Source organism: Neltuma alba, unplaced genomic scaffold, assembly GCF_004799145.2.
Source record: "Neltuma alba isolate B1F8T4 unplaced genomic scaffold, ASM479914v2 tig00004710_pilon, whole genome shotgun sequence".
NCBI classification, from domain to species: domain Eukaryota; kingdom Viridiplantae; phylum Streptophyta; class Magnoliopsida; order Fabales; family Fabaceae; genus Neltuma; species Neltuma alba.
Window position 1 is genome coordinate 165,121 of NW_021633831.1, and position 15,430 is coordinate 180,550.

The 15,430-nt window shown below is 30.1% G+C and overlaps 1 protein-coding gene across 1 annotated transcript; it reads left to right on the forward strand.

Moving 5' to 3' along the window:
* The first annotated feature begins 10,567 nt into the window (after positions 1-10,567).
* Positions 10,568-11,473, forward strand: LOC114745558 (acidic leucine-rich nuclear phosphoprotein 32 family member B-like). The gene has a single exon (XM_028933718.1). It carries the CDS (start codon positions 10,616-10,618, stop codon positions 11,273-11,275), a length of 660 nt encoding a protein of 219 aa, XP_028789551.1. The 5' UTR covers positions 10,568-10,615; the 3' UTR covers positions 11,276-11,473.
* The last annotated feature ends 3,957 nt before the right edge of the window (positions 11,474-15,430 follow it).

Genomic DNA, 15,430 nt, shown 5'->3' on the forward strand with positions numbered 1-15,430 from the left:
TGCATAGCATTATAGAAGAGTTGGAAGATCCACTAGATTTTTGGAAAATTTAGATGCTACTGCCAACAACAAATAATCCCAATGAATTTCGCAATTGCCGGGAGAATAGAGCTTAGTTTGCAATTGAAACCAATGATCCCTCTTCCTTGCTCATCCTTTAGAACCCTACCGCACCCACTTTTACCATTTGCAGGCACCAAAATGTCCACTTCTTGCAGGTTTATACATGGCCTCTTGGAATATGGTCTGCGGCGTCCCTCCATATGGTATTATTAGACTAGAATGTACAATGTTTAATAAGGACTTCATCCAGAGAAGACCGGTAAAAAGAATCGAAGGCATTTGTTGGGATATTTATTATATTTGTATCAAAGACTTGATTACATCTTGAAACCAGATAGCTTGTATTCTTTTTGTATTGCTCTATATACTAGCTAGATCCTTTCTTTTTATAATATGAAATATAAAACAATATATTAAATTAAGTTCAAGATTTACTACTCCTCCCAAAATTTGAATTGGTTTGATCATTTTTATAAGATCTTTTTTTTTTTAATGAAGAACTGGATTCATTAAAACAAAAGTACAAACAAGCTATCCAAGTAGTTACTCGTCATCAATCTCCTAAGATCTTGTTTAGGGGTGTCTAAACATTGTGTGTTTTTACTAATTTTGCCCATAATTAACTTTTTATTATCTCTTTATCTTTTTCTCATATTACATCATCTTTCATCATTTATTTCATTATTAGTATTTCTTTATCTTATTTACTCCTTTATTAAATAAGAACATACTTGAAAAATAGGAATTTTATATATTCATTGTGTTTAACTAATTCTAACTGTTTTCTTAAAACACGTAATTTAATTAAAACAATTTTATAAGAAGAACCGGAAGGAGAATATTATTCACATATTATTATATTAATAAGAGTGTGGATTTATTTCTCTGTAATCCAAGCCGCGTTCAAAAACATTTGTTGTTAAAAACAGGGATAAGGTCCAATTTTGTTCTAGAAGTATGTACTCCGGAGCTGTGGGTATCAAAATATTTTTTAAGAGTAATATTATCCTAAAAGTATTAAAAATGTAGTAATGTGGTCCTGATGTGCTGATGCTAACTGATGTTAAATTTGACCATTTTGTTTGACTAAAACTCACGTCTACGTGGCATTCATTTATCCAACTGTTCGCCACATCAGCGTCTTTATTCCTTCCCTCCAGTCCCCCTCCCTCATGGCTCCTACCTTGTTCTGCTCACCGCCATTTCTTCCTCTTCTTATTAAAAAAATAAAAAATAAAAGAAATATCTCATACCCAGACTTGAGAGGCTTAATTTGAATCGCCATGTTTTCCAGCTCCCTCAAATAATATTCTTGTTATTTTCCTGGCTCATCAACTTCAACAACTTTAGTTCTTCTAAAGCTTCCTGTAGACCATCATGACATGTGGTTCAGTTCAATCCATCCAACTTCAAGTCCAAGGTATTCAATTTGGACCCAAAAAACAAAACTATACCCACCATCACTTTCGAAGCTTCATTTCCCTGAACATCCAAAATTCATTTTTTTTAAAAAAAAAATCAAATAAAGATTATTAGTGCATGGGTAGAGAGAGTACCATGGTCCATGGATTGTTGTGATATATTATGATTGGTCAACAAGTCATATTTTCCAACTCTGCAAGCCACGTCAGCATAAGTTAGTCAAAGATATATGCAAAGGTCAAACTTACCATCTGTTAACACCAAGATGGCTTTGTCACACGTTTTTTGACACTTACAAGGTAGCATTGCTCTGAAAAAAACTTTTGGATACCTATAATTAGGGATATTCAATTTGCCTCATCCCTGTTCCGGTGAGTTCGGGACGGGATGGGACAGGACAAAAAAAATTTCAGGACAGGACAAGTACAGGACAGGAGGGGAACAGTGACCGGGACGGGACGTGGGATAGGGTTGTCCTGTCCCCAAGGTATTTTTTTTAAAAATTATTTATTAATAATTATTATTAGATTATTCAATTTACTTATTAATAATAATTATTATTATTATTATTATTATAGTGATTTTTAGCTCTTAAGTTGTAGTATTATCTTGACAAAATCTCCTTCCTTAATAAAATAATTCATAAAGCTATTATATAGTTTTTTTTTTACCGTATTTCTTTTTACAGTATTGTTTTTACACCTTTTTTATACTTTATATAATATTTTTTATAATGTTTTTATTTTTAGAAGTCCAATGAAAAATAAGCATTATAATATAAAAAAATTCATATGAAAAATTATAGTTTTTTTTAAAAGGGGGGAACGGGACACAAGATTAAAGCCTTGTTCCGTCCCTATTCACCAGGATCTCATCTTGTGAATACTCCTATCTATAACTTCTAGACAAAAACTTCTGAGATAAAATTGGACCTTATCCACTTAAAAATACAACTTCAATCAATAGGTGAAGTCATGGAAGGAATTTTGAATGTTCAAACACAAGGTCTTTAACATACAATTTTAATAGAAAAAATTAATCTTTTAAGGAAAAATTAGTAAAAAAATCCCTGGTTGAAAATTTAATTTGTTAAAAAGACCTGAATTTGAGTAAGTGCAACTATGATCCGTTAGTGCAACATATCTTCCGCTGTGTGCAACATATCATCAATAATGTGCAACAATTATTAATACGAAATTCATTTACACACAACAAAAGATATATTGCACACAGCGGAAGATACTTACACGTGCTCAAATTCAAGTCCTTTTAACTAATTAAATTTTCAAATAGGAATTTTTTTACCAATTTTTCCATCTTTTAATCTTTGAACTTTTAACTCACTTATAATTTAGTCCCTCAATTATGACTTGTTCTTAAACTTTTGACTTGCTTCTAACTTAGCCTCTTATCTTTCAATTTTTTTTTATATTATTATCCTTATGATTTACAACTCATTGGGAGTTATCTTATGTTGTAAGGATGAGTCATAAAATTGTTTCCCGCTCAGCTTTACATATGAAGAACTGCAGAAGACGGACGAAGAGGTAAGAGGAAAAGAAGCGAGCAAGGTGAGTCTGACTGGAGTGTTGAAAAGCTAGACGAAGAGGGGGGGAAAAGAAAGTTGCAAAGACCCAAATGGTGGAAAGAGTGCCAATAGAGATTTCATCTGGGTTAGGATTGAATTGGATGCTGACGAACCTTTGGTCCTGGGCTTCAAAGTTTCTAGACGAGTGCCAACTTTAGAAAAGTTCGAGGTGAAGATTCAGTATGAGAAAGTCCAGAAGTTTTGCTTTAATCGTGGCAAGCTTGGCCATGATTTAAAATCTTATGAAGACATCCAAATGATTGGTTTAGTAAAATTTGATGCGTCCTCGGTGTATTGACAATGAGGACAATAGCGATGGAGATCATGGTGAATGAAAGCGAATTTCATGTCCCCGCATTGAAGGAAGTGGACTTTCCAAGTTACTTGATTGGAATATGAGGGTGTTAACATTCGAAATAATATTTTAGGTGATTCCCAAGGGGGAAATGAAGAAAAAGATAAGGTTAATATTTCTAGCAGTTCAAATTCATCGCCTATACTAGGTTTGTGGCCTATCCTTTTTGATCTATGAAACTTTCTTTTCCCTCCCTCTTTGTTTGCCTTTTCAACATTTGAGTAGGATTTATCTTGCTCACTTCTTCGTTTCCTCTCACCTCTGTCTGTCTCCCACAATTCTTCATATGAAAAGCTGAGTTGGTAGTAATCTCATGACTCATCCTTGCAACATAGCATAGCTCAAAATGAGTTGTAAATCATAAAAATAATAGTATAAAAAAAATCAAAAGATAAAGAACTAATTATAAGTGAATCAAAAGTTTATGTGTAAACACCTTATTTTGTCTAACCCACAAAAATAATAATAAATCTAATAAATGAGAAATCAATAAAAAATAATTATAATGAAAGAAATATCTTTCTTAATTCTTTCTTGGAGGCCAAGTTTGAAAACCTCCCCAAAAAAATATTAAAGAAAAACATCTTTCTCATAATAAATTGTAATAAAGCAAAAGATGAAATTGAATGCTGATTGGTCTCTAATTTTGGAAATGTGAGGTGGACACATTCAAGAGAAAAATGAGAAAATAAAAATAAAAATCTCTCAGTTAATTTGATTGGCTCTCAATTTCGAAACATATTTAGGAGTTACTCCAACGTTTACTCTCTTATCTTTTTCTTCATTTTCCCCTTGGGAATCACCTAAAATATTATGATTGGCTAGAGGGTTAAATCCAACATGATATAAAAACAAAATTTATCAAGTGAATGTGCTACAGTGGGGATTCTATACACGAATGGGGGAGATGTTATTTGGTTTTAGTGAGTGTGTGAAAGTTGATTCAACTTTCATGACAAAAATACTTGCTGTTAAAAAATTTGATTAATGTCCTATCAGAAGAACTAAGGTCAGAGATTACACTAAATATTTTTAATATTGTCATTAAAGTGGACCGTGTAGACATATATTGTTGGAAGAAGAGGACCGTGGACTGTGTAGATTAGAGGGAGGTGCAGGAAGTCTAATATACACTGGTCATATATTCACCAAGTTAATTACTAGTATTAACACTATATAGTATAGGTCCTAACCCTAGGTCAATTTTTATACCGAGTCAATGTTTAGCAAGATCTAAGTTAATTAATGTGCTTGGAAGAATACGTAGGAATAGAAAAGAAAGTTTTAATTCAATATTGATTAAAAAGAGAACAAATAATAAAAAATAAATATGTGAAAAAGTGAACAATCTGATTACTGGATTAATAAGACTTCCAAAGGATAGATTTGTTGGCTATTATCACTCATAATGGTATCAGATTGCAATGGTAAAAAGAAAGCCAAGTTCAATTAATGAACAAGAGGGCATAAATCCACAAGAAGGAGTCCCAATGATCAAGTATTCAAGGGCATATGATGATGAAACAAATGACGGGAATGACAGCCATAAAATGAACGAAAGCTAGGCGGCCAATGAATTTTTCAGCACATCTGTATGCTTTCAGCCTTCCATCTTCTCTTGCCTCTCTATGTAGTTTTGCCTTCCACTAAACATAATTTTGCCTTTGACTAAACTTTAACCATATATTAGGATGATCATGGTAAAAATGAGGAAGACAATAGACAAAATTAAAATCAACAAGAGTAAGGAAGAGATTTGGATCCTAACAATGATAATCTTGATAACCATGTCAGGAATAATGATAATGGTTAACCTAATTCTAGTCATGCCTCCACTCAGACTAGGGGTAGGGGTCATACTAGGGTGACAACGAAAGTGATGGATGAAGGGATAAGGCCGAGTACTAGGACTGTAACAGTGTTATCTCTTTTTACCTATTCTTTCATTGGCTTCATTTCCACCTACTAAGTGGCCTTGCCCTTTCTTCCACATACAACGGAGGATGACAACACACACTAGATAGAGGACGATGAAGCATAGCCACTAGTCACACACGGTGGAAGATAGCAGCAAAGAGAGAGGGTGAAGTTGACTTGAGGTTGAGGAGCTAGGGCACAAGCAAAACATGACTTTAGGCTAAGCAATTTTCAAATTTTTAATTTTTTTTTTCAAAGTTAAGTTTGCATTACCTAGAATTGTTCGTTTTTCCAACAGTAGGTAAAGGCCTAATAACAAATTAATTTCATCCCAAAATAGCTTTTTCTATGAGACGTTGTAGCATACATATTCAAGATATTACATGGACTAGCCGCTTTGATCCAGTTCAGCTATGACAACCTTGATTAATATGGTATCAAAGTCTAGTTATGAGCTAATTAAATTAAATTTAATTAGTTAAATTATTAAGCCCTAAAACCTTGATTGATATGTTATCTGAGTCTAGTTATAAGTTAATTAAATTTAATTAAGCATTAAATTAAATTAAGTTAAAACTAGACTGTGATACCATATCAATAATCATTTGTGATTATTTTCTTCAACTTAGTTCACTTCTAAACAAATTTTTATTACTTGTTTACACTTGTTTTTTCTTTTATTATCCTCTTTACAACAACTTGGATGAAAATGCAGAATGTGTAGTTTGTTTATAAGAAAGCTATATAATGCTGTCATCTTTCTACTCTTTACATTATCAATATTTTGGGTGAAGTAGTAGGGGTAGTTTATTCATAAGAGAGGTATATAAGGGTTTTACCCTTCTATCATTTGTGATTATTTTTTTCAATTTCATTCATTTTTAAAAGAAATTCTACAACTTGTTTACACGCGTTTCTTCTTCTATGGTCACAGGATAGATGAAGCTACATGATGGATATTTTGTTCATATGAGAGTTATATAAGAGTTATATCCTTCTACTCTTTTCATTCTCAATATTTTGGATGAAGATGCGGGGTAAATAGTTTGTTCACACTCATTTCTTTTTCTATCATCCTTTGCACAACAATTTGAATAAAGATGTAAGGTGGATAGTTTGCTCATAAGAGAGCTATGTGATAGTTTTATTCTTCTACTAGTTGAGTTAATAAAGTTAAATTTAATTAAACACTAAATTAAATTAAATTGAAACTAGACTCTAATACTATATCAATATTAAATTGTAACAGAAATAAATTTAAGTTATTCTGAAAAATACAAATTCAAATTTATTTCCCTTGCTATTTTGTATTTTTTTGAAAAAAATAAAACATTAAGTAAAGCCCATTGTAATATAATATAAGTCAAATGAGTTGGCCCATGGATCTTGTGATAAGCCCAAATACCGTAACATGTAATGTTGAATTGTACTACCCGCTGTGGAATGAGAAAACAAAAATATAACTATTTTGATAAAGATAAAATATGTGTGGTATGCTTGAGCTCATTTCTTTGTTTATTATTTAGATTTTGTTACCTCAATATATCCTTTATTTTTGTTTGATATTTTTATATATTCTTTTGAAAACTATTTTTATGGCCAAACTAGTTAGTCAAAAAACGGATAAAATGTCAATAAAATCCAGTTTAAAGTCAACAAAATTATGTCCAAAGGATTAAAATAATTTTTTTATATGAAATTGAAAATATTAATGTTATAAATTTTTTGATAAGCTTAATAGGTTATATACAATTACTACTATAACATATCAACAGGCCACATGCATTTGTACTCAATTAAAGATGAGTTGTATTATTGTTTACGATTTATAAATAATATAATTTCCTAGAACTGTTATAAATACATTAATATTCAGCATTATTATTGATTGGAATTTGAATAATAATTTTTTTTACCAAAAATTTAAATAACTCTTTTTTGCACAAAAGAATATCAAATAACTCTTGAGTGAGGGCTATTGCATTTGCCCATTCAATGATTGTTTTCAGCTTGTTAAGTGTGCTACTTCAACAATATTTTTTTTTTCCGGTCATCCACACAATTGTTCTTATATATGTTGACTCAAAATATTAAAGTCAATTAATAATTAATGATTTATAATAAATAAGAACTTTTGCCGATGATTCAATAATTGTTCTGATTATTTTAAAACATTGCTTTAAAGATTTGATATTCCTTGTAACTGGTTTCGAATACTTAGTTGCGTTTGTTTGGTACGGTGGAAAACTATAAGATGAAGTGGCAAAAGTTTATTTGATGTTTTGGTGACAATCATGAGTGAAGTTACCAAACAAGTGATTGCATATTTTCAATATATTCATAATTATATATATATATATATATATATAAGCTTGCATATGAAGGCTCATGTTGTGCATAAATCCAACCACAGTTACTAAAGTCACTTGAATTAATTCCCAAGCAATAATCCAAAGCCACCACAAAAAATAAAATAAATTAATAATTTTCACCAGATAGAGAGAAATTATAACTAGTCAAGCAGTTCACATATTTCTACCAAAGGTCCAATAAGAGTGAAACTGTTACAACTGAACGAAAGTACGTAAACTTTTATATAGGAGAGAGGTATATTGGAAGCTAAATACTTACCCAAAAAAAATGGATTGTAAGTATATGTTAATATATATCCAAAGGTACATGAAATTATATACATGATTAACAAATGTAGCAACTTATTTTATAGTCCAAATATTTTCAAAAAACCGATGGGCCAAACAAATATAGATATTTACTGCTCAACATGTCCATCTAACAACTGACGTGGAAATTATTTTCTGGAACAAAAGGATTATGGGCAGATGTTTTATTTCAAAAATATATGTTACCAGGTGAAAATAATGTCTCAAACTTCTTGACTGGTTTGCTCTGAATCTCAAAAGAGACTTGGGAATTATGGAAGATGGTTACTGGAATCAGATATGGGAGTTACTATTTGGAAACTATGGCTTTGGCAGAGCAAATCCATTTTCGAGCTGGAGATTCTAAAACCAGAAGATCCAAGCTCGGGGATCATGAACCGTTGGAGGAGTTATTGCCAGATTTAGGACGAGGAAAATGCTCTGACGTTGGAGAAACAGGGCTCAGAAAAATGGGAACCTCCATCTTTTGGTTGGATTAAATTGAACAAGTTTCCTAAGAGATGGCAATGGAACTTGGATAGCGGGTTTCACCAATTTACCGGGTACTTGTTCGATTTTTGAAGTAGAGGAGAGAGAAGTTTTTAAAGGGCTACAATTTGCTTGGGGTCTAGGCTAGTATAAGACTGCATTTAAGGGCAAAAAAAGGGACTAAACGTGCTATTCACCTTAAGCTGGGGGAGGCAGCTTTTTCAAGTGGCGATTGGGTTTAGGACCGTTGGAAATTGTGAGAACAATAATTTTCTCTCACTCCTTCCATTATTCACTCATTATTTAATGAAATTCATGCTCATTTGAGTAATTTTACAATCTAAACTCACTTTTATTCAATCATAAACCAAATAACCTTTCACCCAATTTCATTTTTACAACCCAACTTTTATAAAATCCAATCCAAACACGATTCACATTATCTAATCTCACTTTTTCAAAAGTCAAACTACGAATAAGTTACTTTTTCTACTGATAATCCTAACATATCCAGAGTAAAGTTATCATTGATGGTGGCATATGAAATATCAACAAGTCTTATGTTATTTGGTGGAGTTGGGTATACGAGTCATACAATGTTATTATATACTATTAACAACCAAATGTTTAAATAAATTGTTCAGCAAAAAGTCTCATTCAATAATTTTACTGAATATTCTCTTCAATATTTTTTCCTTTATTTTTTTTAGAGAATGATCTATTCTTCTCACTAGTACTTTTTATAGCCTCCTTCATACCTATCTTAATCTCAATCTCAAGTGATTTTTTTACCATTTTCTTTTCAATTAATAGACACCACATCAACTTTTTCTTATATATGTTCATTATAAATTTTATCGTTTTTGGTATGATCACTTCCATCTCATCAACATCAACATCTCCATTGCAACTTCATGTTTTTATTGTTCCTTTATTTAACAAAACTCAATATTTACAACCATATCAATATTTAAAATAACCGTGAGTTATCAATTATCATATTTTGAAAATTTTCCCCATTTGACTTTTTTTTATAATGTTTTAAAGATAATTATCTAGGATCCAGATTCGAGACTTTTATGCGATCAATTTAACTTATAAATTTTTCCCACATAATTCCATTTTTGCCTTAAATTTTGGTAAATATGGATTCATGATGATTTGACCACTGTCTCCTTCCATTATTAAATCAACGGATGAAGCATTAAATCATTAATGTTTTGATTTTGTTATGTGGGGTGACTTTGAAGCTGGTTCACTAGTTAGTGGCTTGTCTTCTACCTCCACCACAACCTCCTTGGAGCTTTTGTTCCCAAGCCCCACCTGAGATAATGTCGTTTGAAATGTCATATTCATATAAGTGAAGTTGAATGTAATTACTCCCAAATCATGTGACAAATCATCACTTCTATTTTTCATATTTCCTTTTCAATCCCTCATGACCAAGTCATGTGAGAAAACTCAAGTGTCTGCTGCTCATTCATCTGAGAGAAAAAAATGTACAAGACAATAAGAAACTCAGGGATGTTGTAGATGGTACAGTGATACAATTTAATATCATTATACTTGAAATTAGTCCAGAATATTACTTCCAATCTTAAATGTAAGAATTAGATGATTAATTTACAAAGATTAATAAAATAAGTGAAGTGAGTTACATATAAATTTTTTTGTTAATTTTCCTAGTCTATCTCTTTTAATAATTTGTACTAGAAAGTAGAAACTATTCTTATTGAGGAAAATTCCTTGAATATAATTGAACAATATAATACTAGCAATTAATTTTAAAAAATTATAAATTTGGGAGATAAAATAAATTAAAACCAAATCAATTCCTCACAACTAATTTTTATATTAGCAAGCAGAAAGAGTATTTACACATAATTTAAAAAAATTCAATATATTTGGGGGCTCATTGGTGGTCTAAATAGGAATTTCACTTCATGTGAGCATGTCCATTTGTGGAACTTAGGAACTAAGACCCTATATATGAGGAGGTCTTAACATGGCTTGAAGTCACTTCGTTCCACTTTATAAAGTTTAAATCTTCATTCACAAGCTCTGTAATTTCTCTGCTGCTACATTCCCACATTAGAGAGACGCAGAGAGAGAGAGAGAAGAATGGAAAATATGGGTAAAGCTAAGAAGCTCATAAACAGAAGTAAGCTAAGCCATTATTTGTTGTTCGTTTCACTGATCTCTCTCTGTTGTCTTCTCTTGTCTTCTTCTTCTTCTTCCTCCTCCTCGTCCTTGCTTCATTACTTCAACCTCTACCTTTCCTCCTTGCCTTCTCAGATCTTGTCTCACACCATTGACAAGAACTGCATGTTCCTTCTCTGTAATGGCCTCCTTGTTTTCGTCAGCATCACCAGATCGTTATCCAAGTCTGATCCTGGTGATCACGATCGGCGTGATGATGATGATGATGAACCTCTTGAACGTTCTAGTAGTATTGAAGATACTTCAGAACAAGTTGAGGCCAAAGAGTTGAATGTTCAAGTCAGGGCTACTAAGATAGATGCGGAAATGGAGGAAGAAGAAGAAGACGAAGAAGAAAGCAAAGAAAGTGAAGTCTTGGATTTGGCTATGAAGAAAGAAGAAGAAGAAGAAGAAGAAGAATGGAGGGAAAATGAAGAGATTTTGGTGGAAGAAAACGTGGAGGAAGAGGATTGGGGGTTAAGCACAGAGCAAATGAACAAGAAATTTGAAGATTTCATCGGAAGGATGAGGGAAGATTTGAGGATTGAAGCTAAAAGGCAAATAGTAATGGCTTATAATTAGCAAAACCTGTTTCTTTTTTAAATTGAAAAAAAGAGATTAATCTTAGGATTTCCAGGTATTCTTTAGTCTTCTCTTCATTCCCCTGTCCTTTCTCACCCTCTTGTACTTTAATTAGTTGCTTGTCTTTCTGGCAAAATTGGAAGTTTAATCCTTTGATGCCAAGGAATTGTTTATTACTCTCGTTCTCCCCCCCTCTTTTTTTTTCTTTCCAATTTTCGAAATCTTTTTCCATAGTTCTCGCTGTTTTTATAATAAGTTGTGTGTAAAGTGTTTATTATTCTTTTTAATCTATTTTCTTTTGATATTTCCTTAATTTGTTTAACGTCAACTTACTTTAATTTGTATAGGCAATGCAATAAAAATTTAAAATCTGGAAAAATTAATGTATAGTTTTTTGCCAGCAGAAAAAAAATTTAATCAAGACCCTATAAATTTTTTTTCTCTTTATTAAGTCTTTATGATTTCACCTAATTTTAAATGAGTCCCTTTTTTAACCTACGGTCCTTTGTGATTTGTAATCAAGTACCTATAGTTTTTTTTTTTTTTAACTTTTTATCAGCCACATGAAACTAATCAGAAGGATGAGGAAAGATTTGACGATTGAAGCCAAACGGCAAACAGTTATGGTTTATAATTAGCAAAAACCCGTTTTTTGGGAGAGTGACAAAAAAAGGAGATAGAAATTACTAAATCTCAAATCAGTTTTGGTAATAGTATTTTATTTGGTATTGACAATATTGAATTTATAAATGACAACAAATTTTTGTTGATATTCCTTATTTGACATTTACAAATTTCAACTTTTTTTTTATTATTTTCCCCAGTTTTTTTCCCTTAAATTAAAAAAAAATTGGATTAGTCTTAGAATTTTTCAGGTTTAGTTATCCTATTAGTCTTTTCTTCATTTCCCCTCTCCTTTCTCACTCTCTTGTACTTTAATTAGTTAGTTGGTAGTTGTTTGTCTTTCTGGAAAAACTAGAAGTTTAACCCTTTGATAGCAAGGAATTGTTTATTATTCTCTTTACGTTTTTTTTCATTTTGAAATCTTTTTTCCACACTTCTTGCTGTTTTTATAATAGGGTTAAGGATATCCAGCATCCTAAGATATATACCCTAAGGTATATTAGGGTGCATATAGCATCTTAAAATTTTTTTAAAAAAATTTGTTCAGTACTTTGAAGCATTTTTTAGTACATTTAGCATTTTAAAATATATTTTTTACATGTAGGATGCTGGACACACCTAAGTATTTTTTAGGATACCGGATGCATTACAAAATATTTTGAGCTTGAGAGTAATTTTTTTCAGAGCGTTAAGACTAAAGCACTTCTATAAGTGTATTTTTTGGAATTTGAACTTGTATTTTTTTTTTTACAAGAATAAGACCGCTTACCATCTCAATTTCTACCTAATTTTTAATCAAGTCCCTATAATCTTTTTCTTTTTATTAAGTCTTTATAATTTCATCTAATTTTAAATAGGTCCCCTTTTTTTTTCCGCGGTGCTTATTATTTTACTTGATTTGTATTCATGTACCTACATTTTTTTTTTGGGCTTATCAGTCACATGAACCTAACCAGCTGAAGGTATAGGGTTCTGCAAATTGATTATTACTAAACAAACCTATGTATACTTTAGGCTTAAATTGAATTAAGAAAAGACAGCTTACCAATTTCAAAATATCACCTCCGGTAGTTAATAAAAAAACTAATTAAAAATTTAATTTAGTCATAAATATAATATTTTAATTTATTATGTTTTTAATATTTATCCATTTCTTTTAAAATAATCTTTATAGTGATTGTTCATGTAAAATTAATTAATTTAACTACTTATATAAAATTGACTAATTGTAAACTGGGTCAAATCTATTTTTTATTATACTGGGACAAGCATGATATACGAAAATGTTACTCTAATGTTCCTTCTGTTCGTTTTTTTCCTTTGAAAAATTAAAAACAACTACTAAAATTACACGATTTAAAATATTGGTTGAAATTTAGTTTAAAACAATAAATGTGTAAGATAAATATATTTTAATTATACTCTTGTTTATAAAGAGAATACATCAGAAATAATGAATAAAATTTATTGCAAAGAGACAATAAACCGTGTATATTTAATAAAGATAAAAATAGAAAGACTAATTTAAAATTTTAAGCAAAAAGAATTTCTTACATTTAGAAACACCACCACGAGAGAGATTATTCCTTATAAAAAGTAACAAATGGAGTACTACTCAACCTCACTTTCTTAATATTTGAGTAGACTAATGAGACAAATAAAACTGATTTCATCTTAGCATAGTGATGTATTTACCATTTTCACTAATTAAAGCGATCAAAGATATTTCTCTCATAACAAGGGAGACAAATCTCATGTTAATTACTCATCTTTCTCCACATTCATCCCCTTTGCTAAATCACAACCTTCACAAGATCACATCATTTTTGTCAAAACAAAGTGTTTTTCATGCAGGAATCAAATACAAGGTAATTTTATACTCCATCTATTTTTAAATTAATTGTTGCTTTAGTGTTTTGGACAACTTGAGGATGCTATTGAATTTTTGTCCCTATTTAATTTTGAAACATTTAATGTGTTTTTACCAATTTTGTCCCTATTTAATTTTATATATTACATTAATTAAAAAGTTTAATACATTCTCTTTCATACTTTCTCTTTCATATACTTATTACTTTTAACTAATTTTAACTATTTTCTTAAATTTCGTAATCTAGTTATTACACCTTCCGGTTCAAAATATAAGCTAAATTTTGTTGGAGGAATTTGGTTTTTTTATAAGATAACATTCACTTTTTTCTAAGTATTTATTGAGTTTGTTCCAATTTTATCCCTATATATTCTCTTTCCTCTTTAATTCATTTATTACATCTTTTACTTATACTCTTCATTAATAAGAGCATATTTGAAAAAAACAATGCATACCTTACATATTTATTATTTTAAACTGATTTTAACTAATTTTTTAATAAATGTAAATGAATAAAATTTATCTTATATTTTGAACCAAAAAACACAAGACAAAGTACATACTCGTACTCAATATCAATGTGGCATGCTGAATCTCTCTGGAAACGCATAAGTGAACAAGCATAAGGGATACCATTAATCATTATTAAATGTGCAATAACAACTTTTTAAGGTGCTCTCTCTGCATTTATTTTCCTGCCCAAAGTCAAGCAAGTTAGTTTGATCATGCTACCTTGCCGCTGCTCTCTTTCGTTATCAAATATTTTATGTCACGCATTTAAATATAATAAATATATAACTTTTTTAATTTTTGTCCTTAAATTCAAAATTTTATGATATTTTAAATTTTTTTAGAATACTCTTATTCAATAATTTTTTCCTAATATTTTAAAAATTAACTGAACATGGAATTGTTAAGATTAACAGTTAGACTGGCTGTGAAATCGGTGAGATAATAATTAAATAAAAATTTAATAAAAATAAGTATAGCATATATAATTATATATATAAGAAATAAATCTATAACAAGTCTATTTTTTTCACCAAAAATAAGTCTAATTGGCAATATAATACCACAATATACGAAGTTTTCTCATATATCTAGGATTTGAGTGAGCACAAAATTTCACGAATATTTATAAAATATTTACTTAAATAATAAAGATAAAGATTTTTTTAGAAAACCTAAATAATAAAGATTGGGCCCATTAAATTATTATTAGAAAATACAATATAATTCAATATAACAAGGCCAAATTGCATTAAACTTTTTTTTTTTTAATTTAGAATATGTACAAACAAACTGCTTAACCTCTAAAATTTAGTTAGTAAACCTCTCTAAACTTTCATATTTGTGTAGATAACCTCAAGCTAATCAATTTGTACCCCCTTAAACTTTATTTTTATATGCATATAATCCCTTCAAATTTTGAGTGTTATATATATATATATATATATATATATATATATAGATAAACCTCTTAAATTTTAAGACATTTGCCAATAAATACTAAACAACCTAATAGTATGAGAGTTATTTGCATAAATGTAAAAGCTTAGGAGGCTTATTATGAATTTTTAAAAGTTAGGAAAATTATTTACATATGACATAAATATCCTTTTATTTGATCGATTAAAAATGTTAGACATATTTGATTATTT

Bases quoted from the DNA above. Each gene is read 5' to 3' on its own strand.
- LOC114745558 (XM_028933718.1), top strand. From the start codon at position 10,616: ATGGAAAATATGGGTAAAGCTAAGAAGCTCATAAACAGAAGTAAGCTA.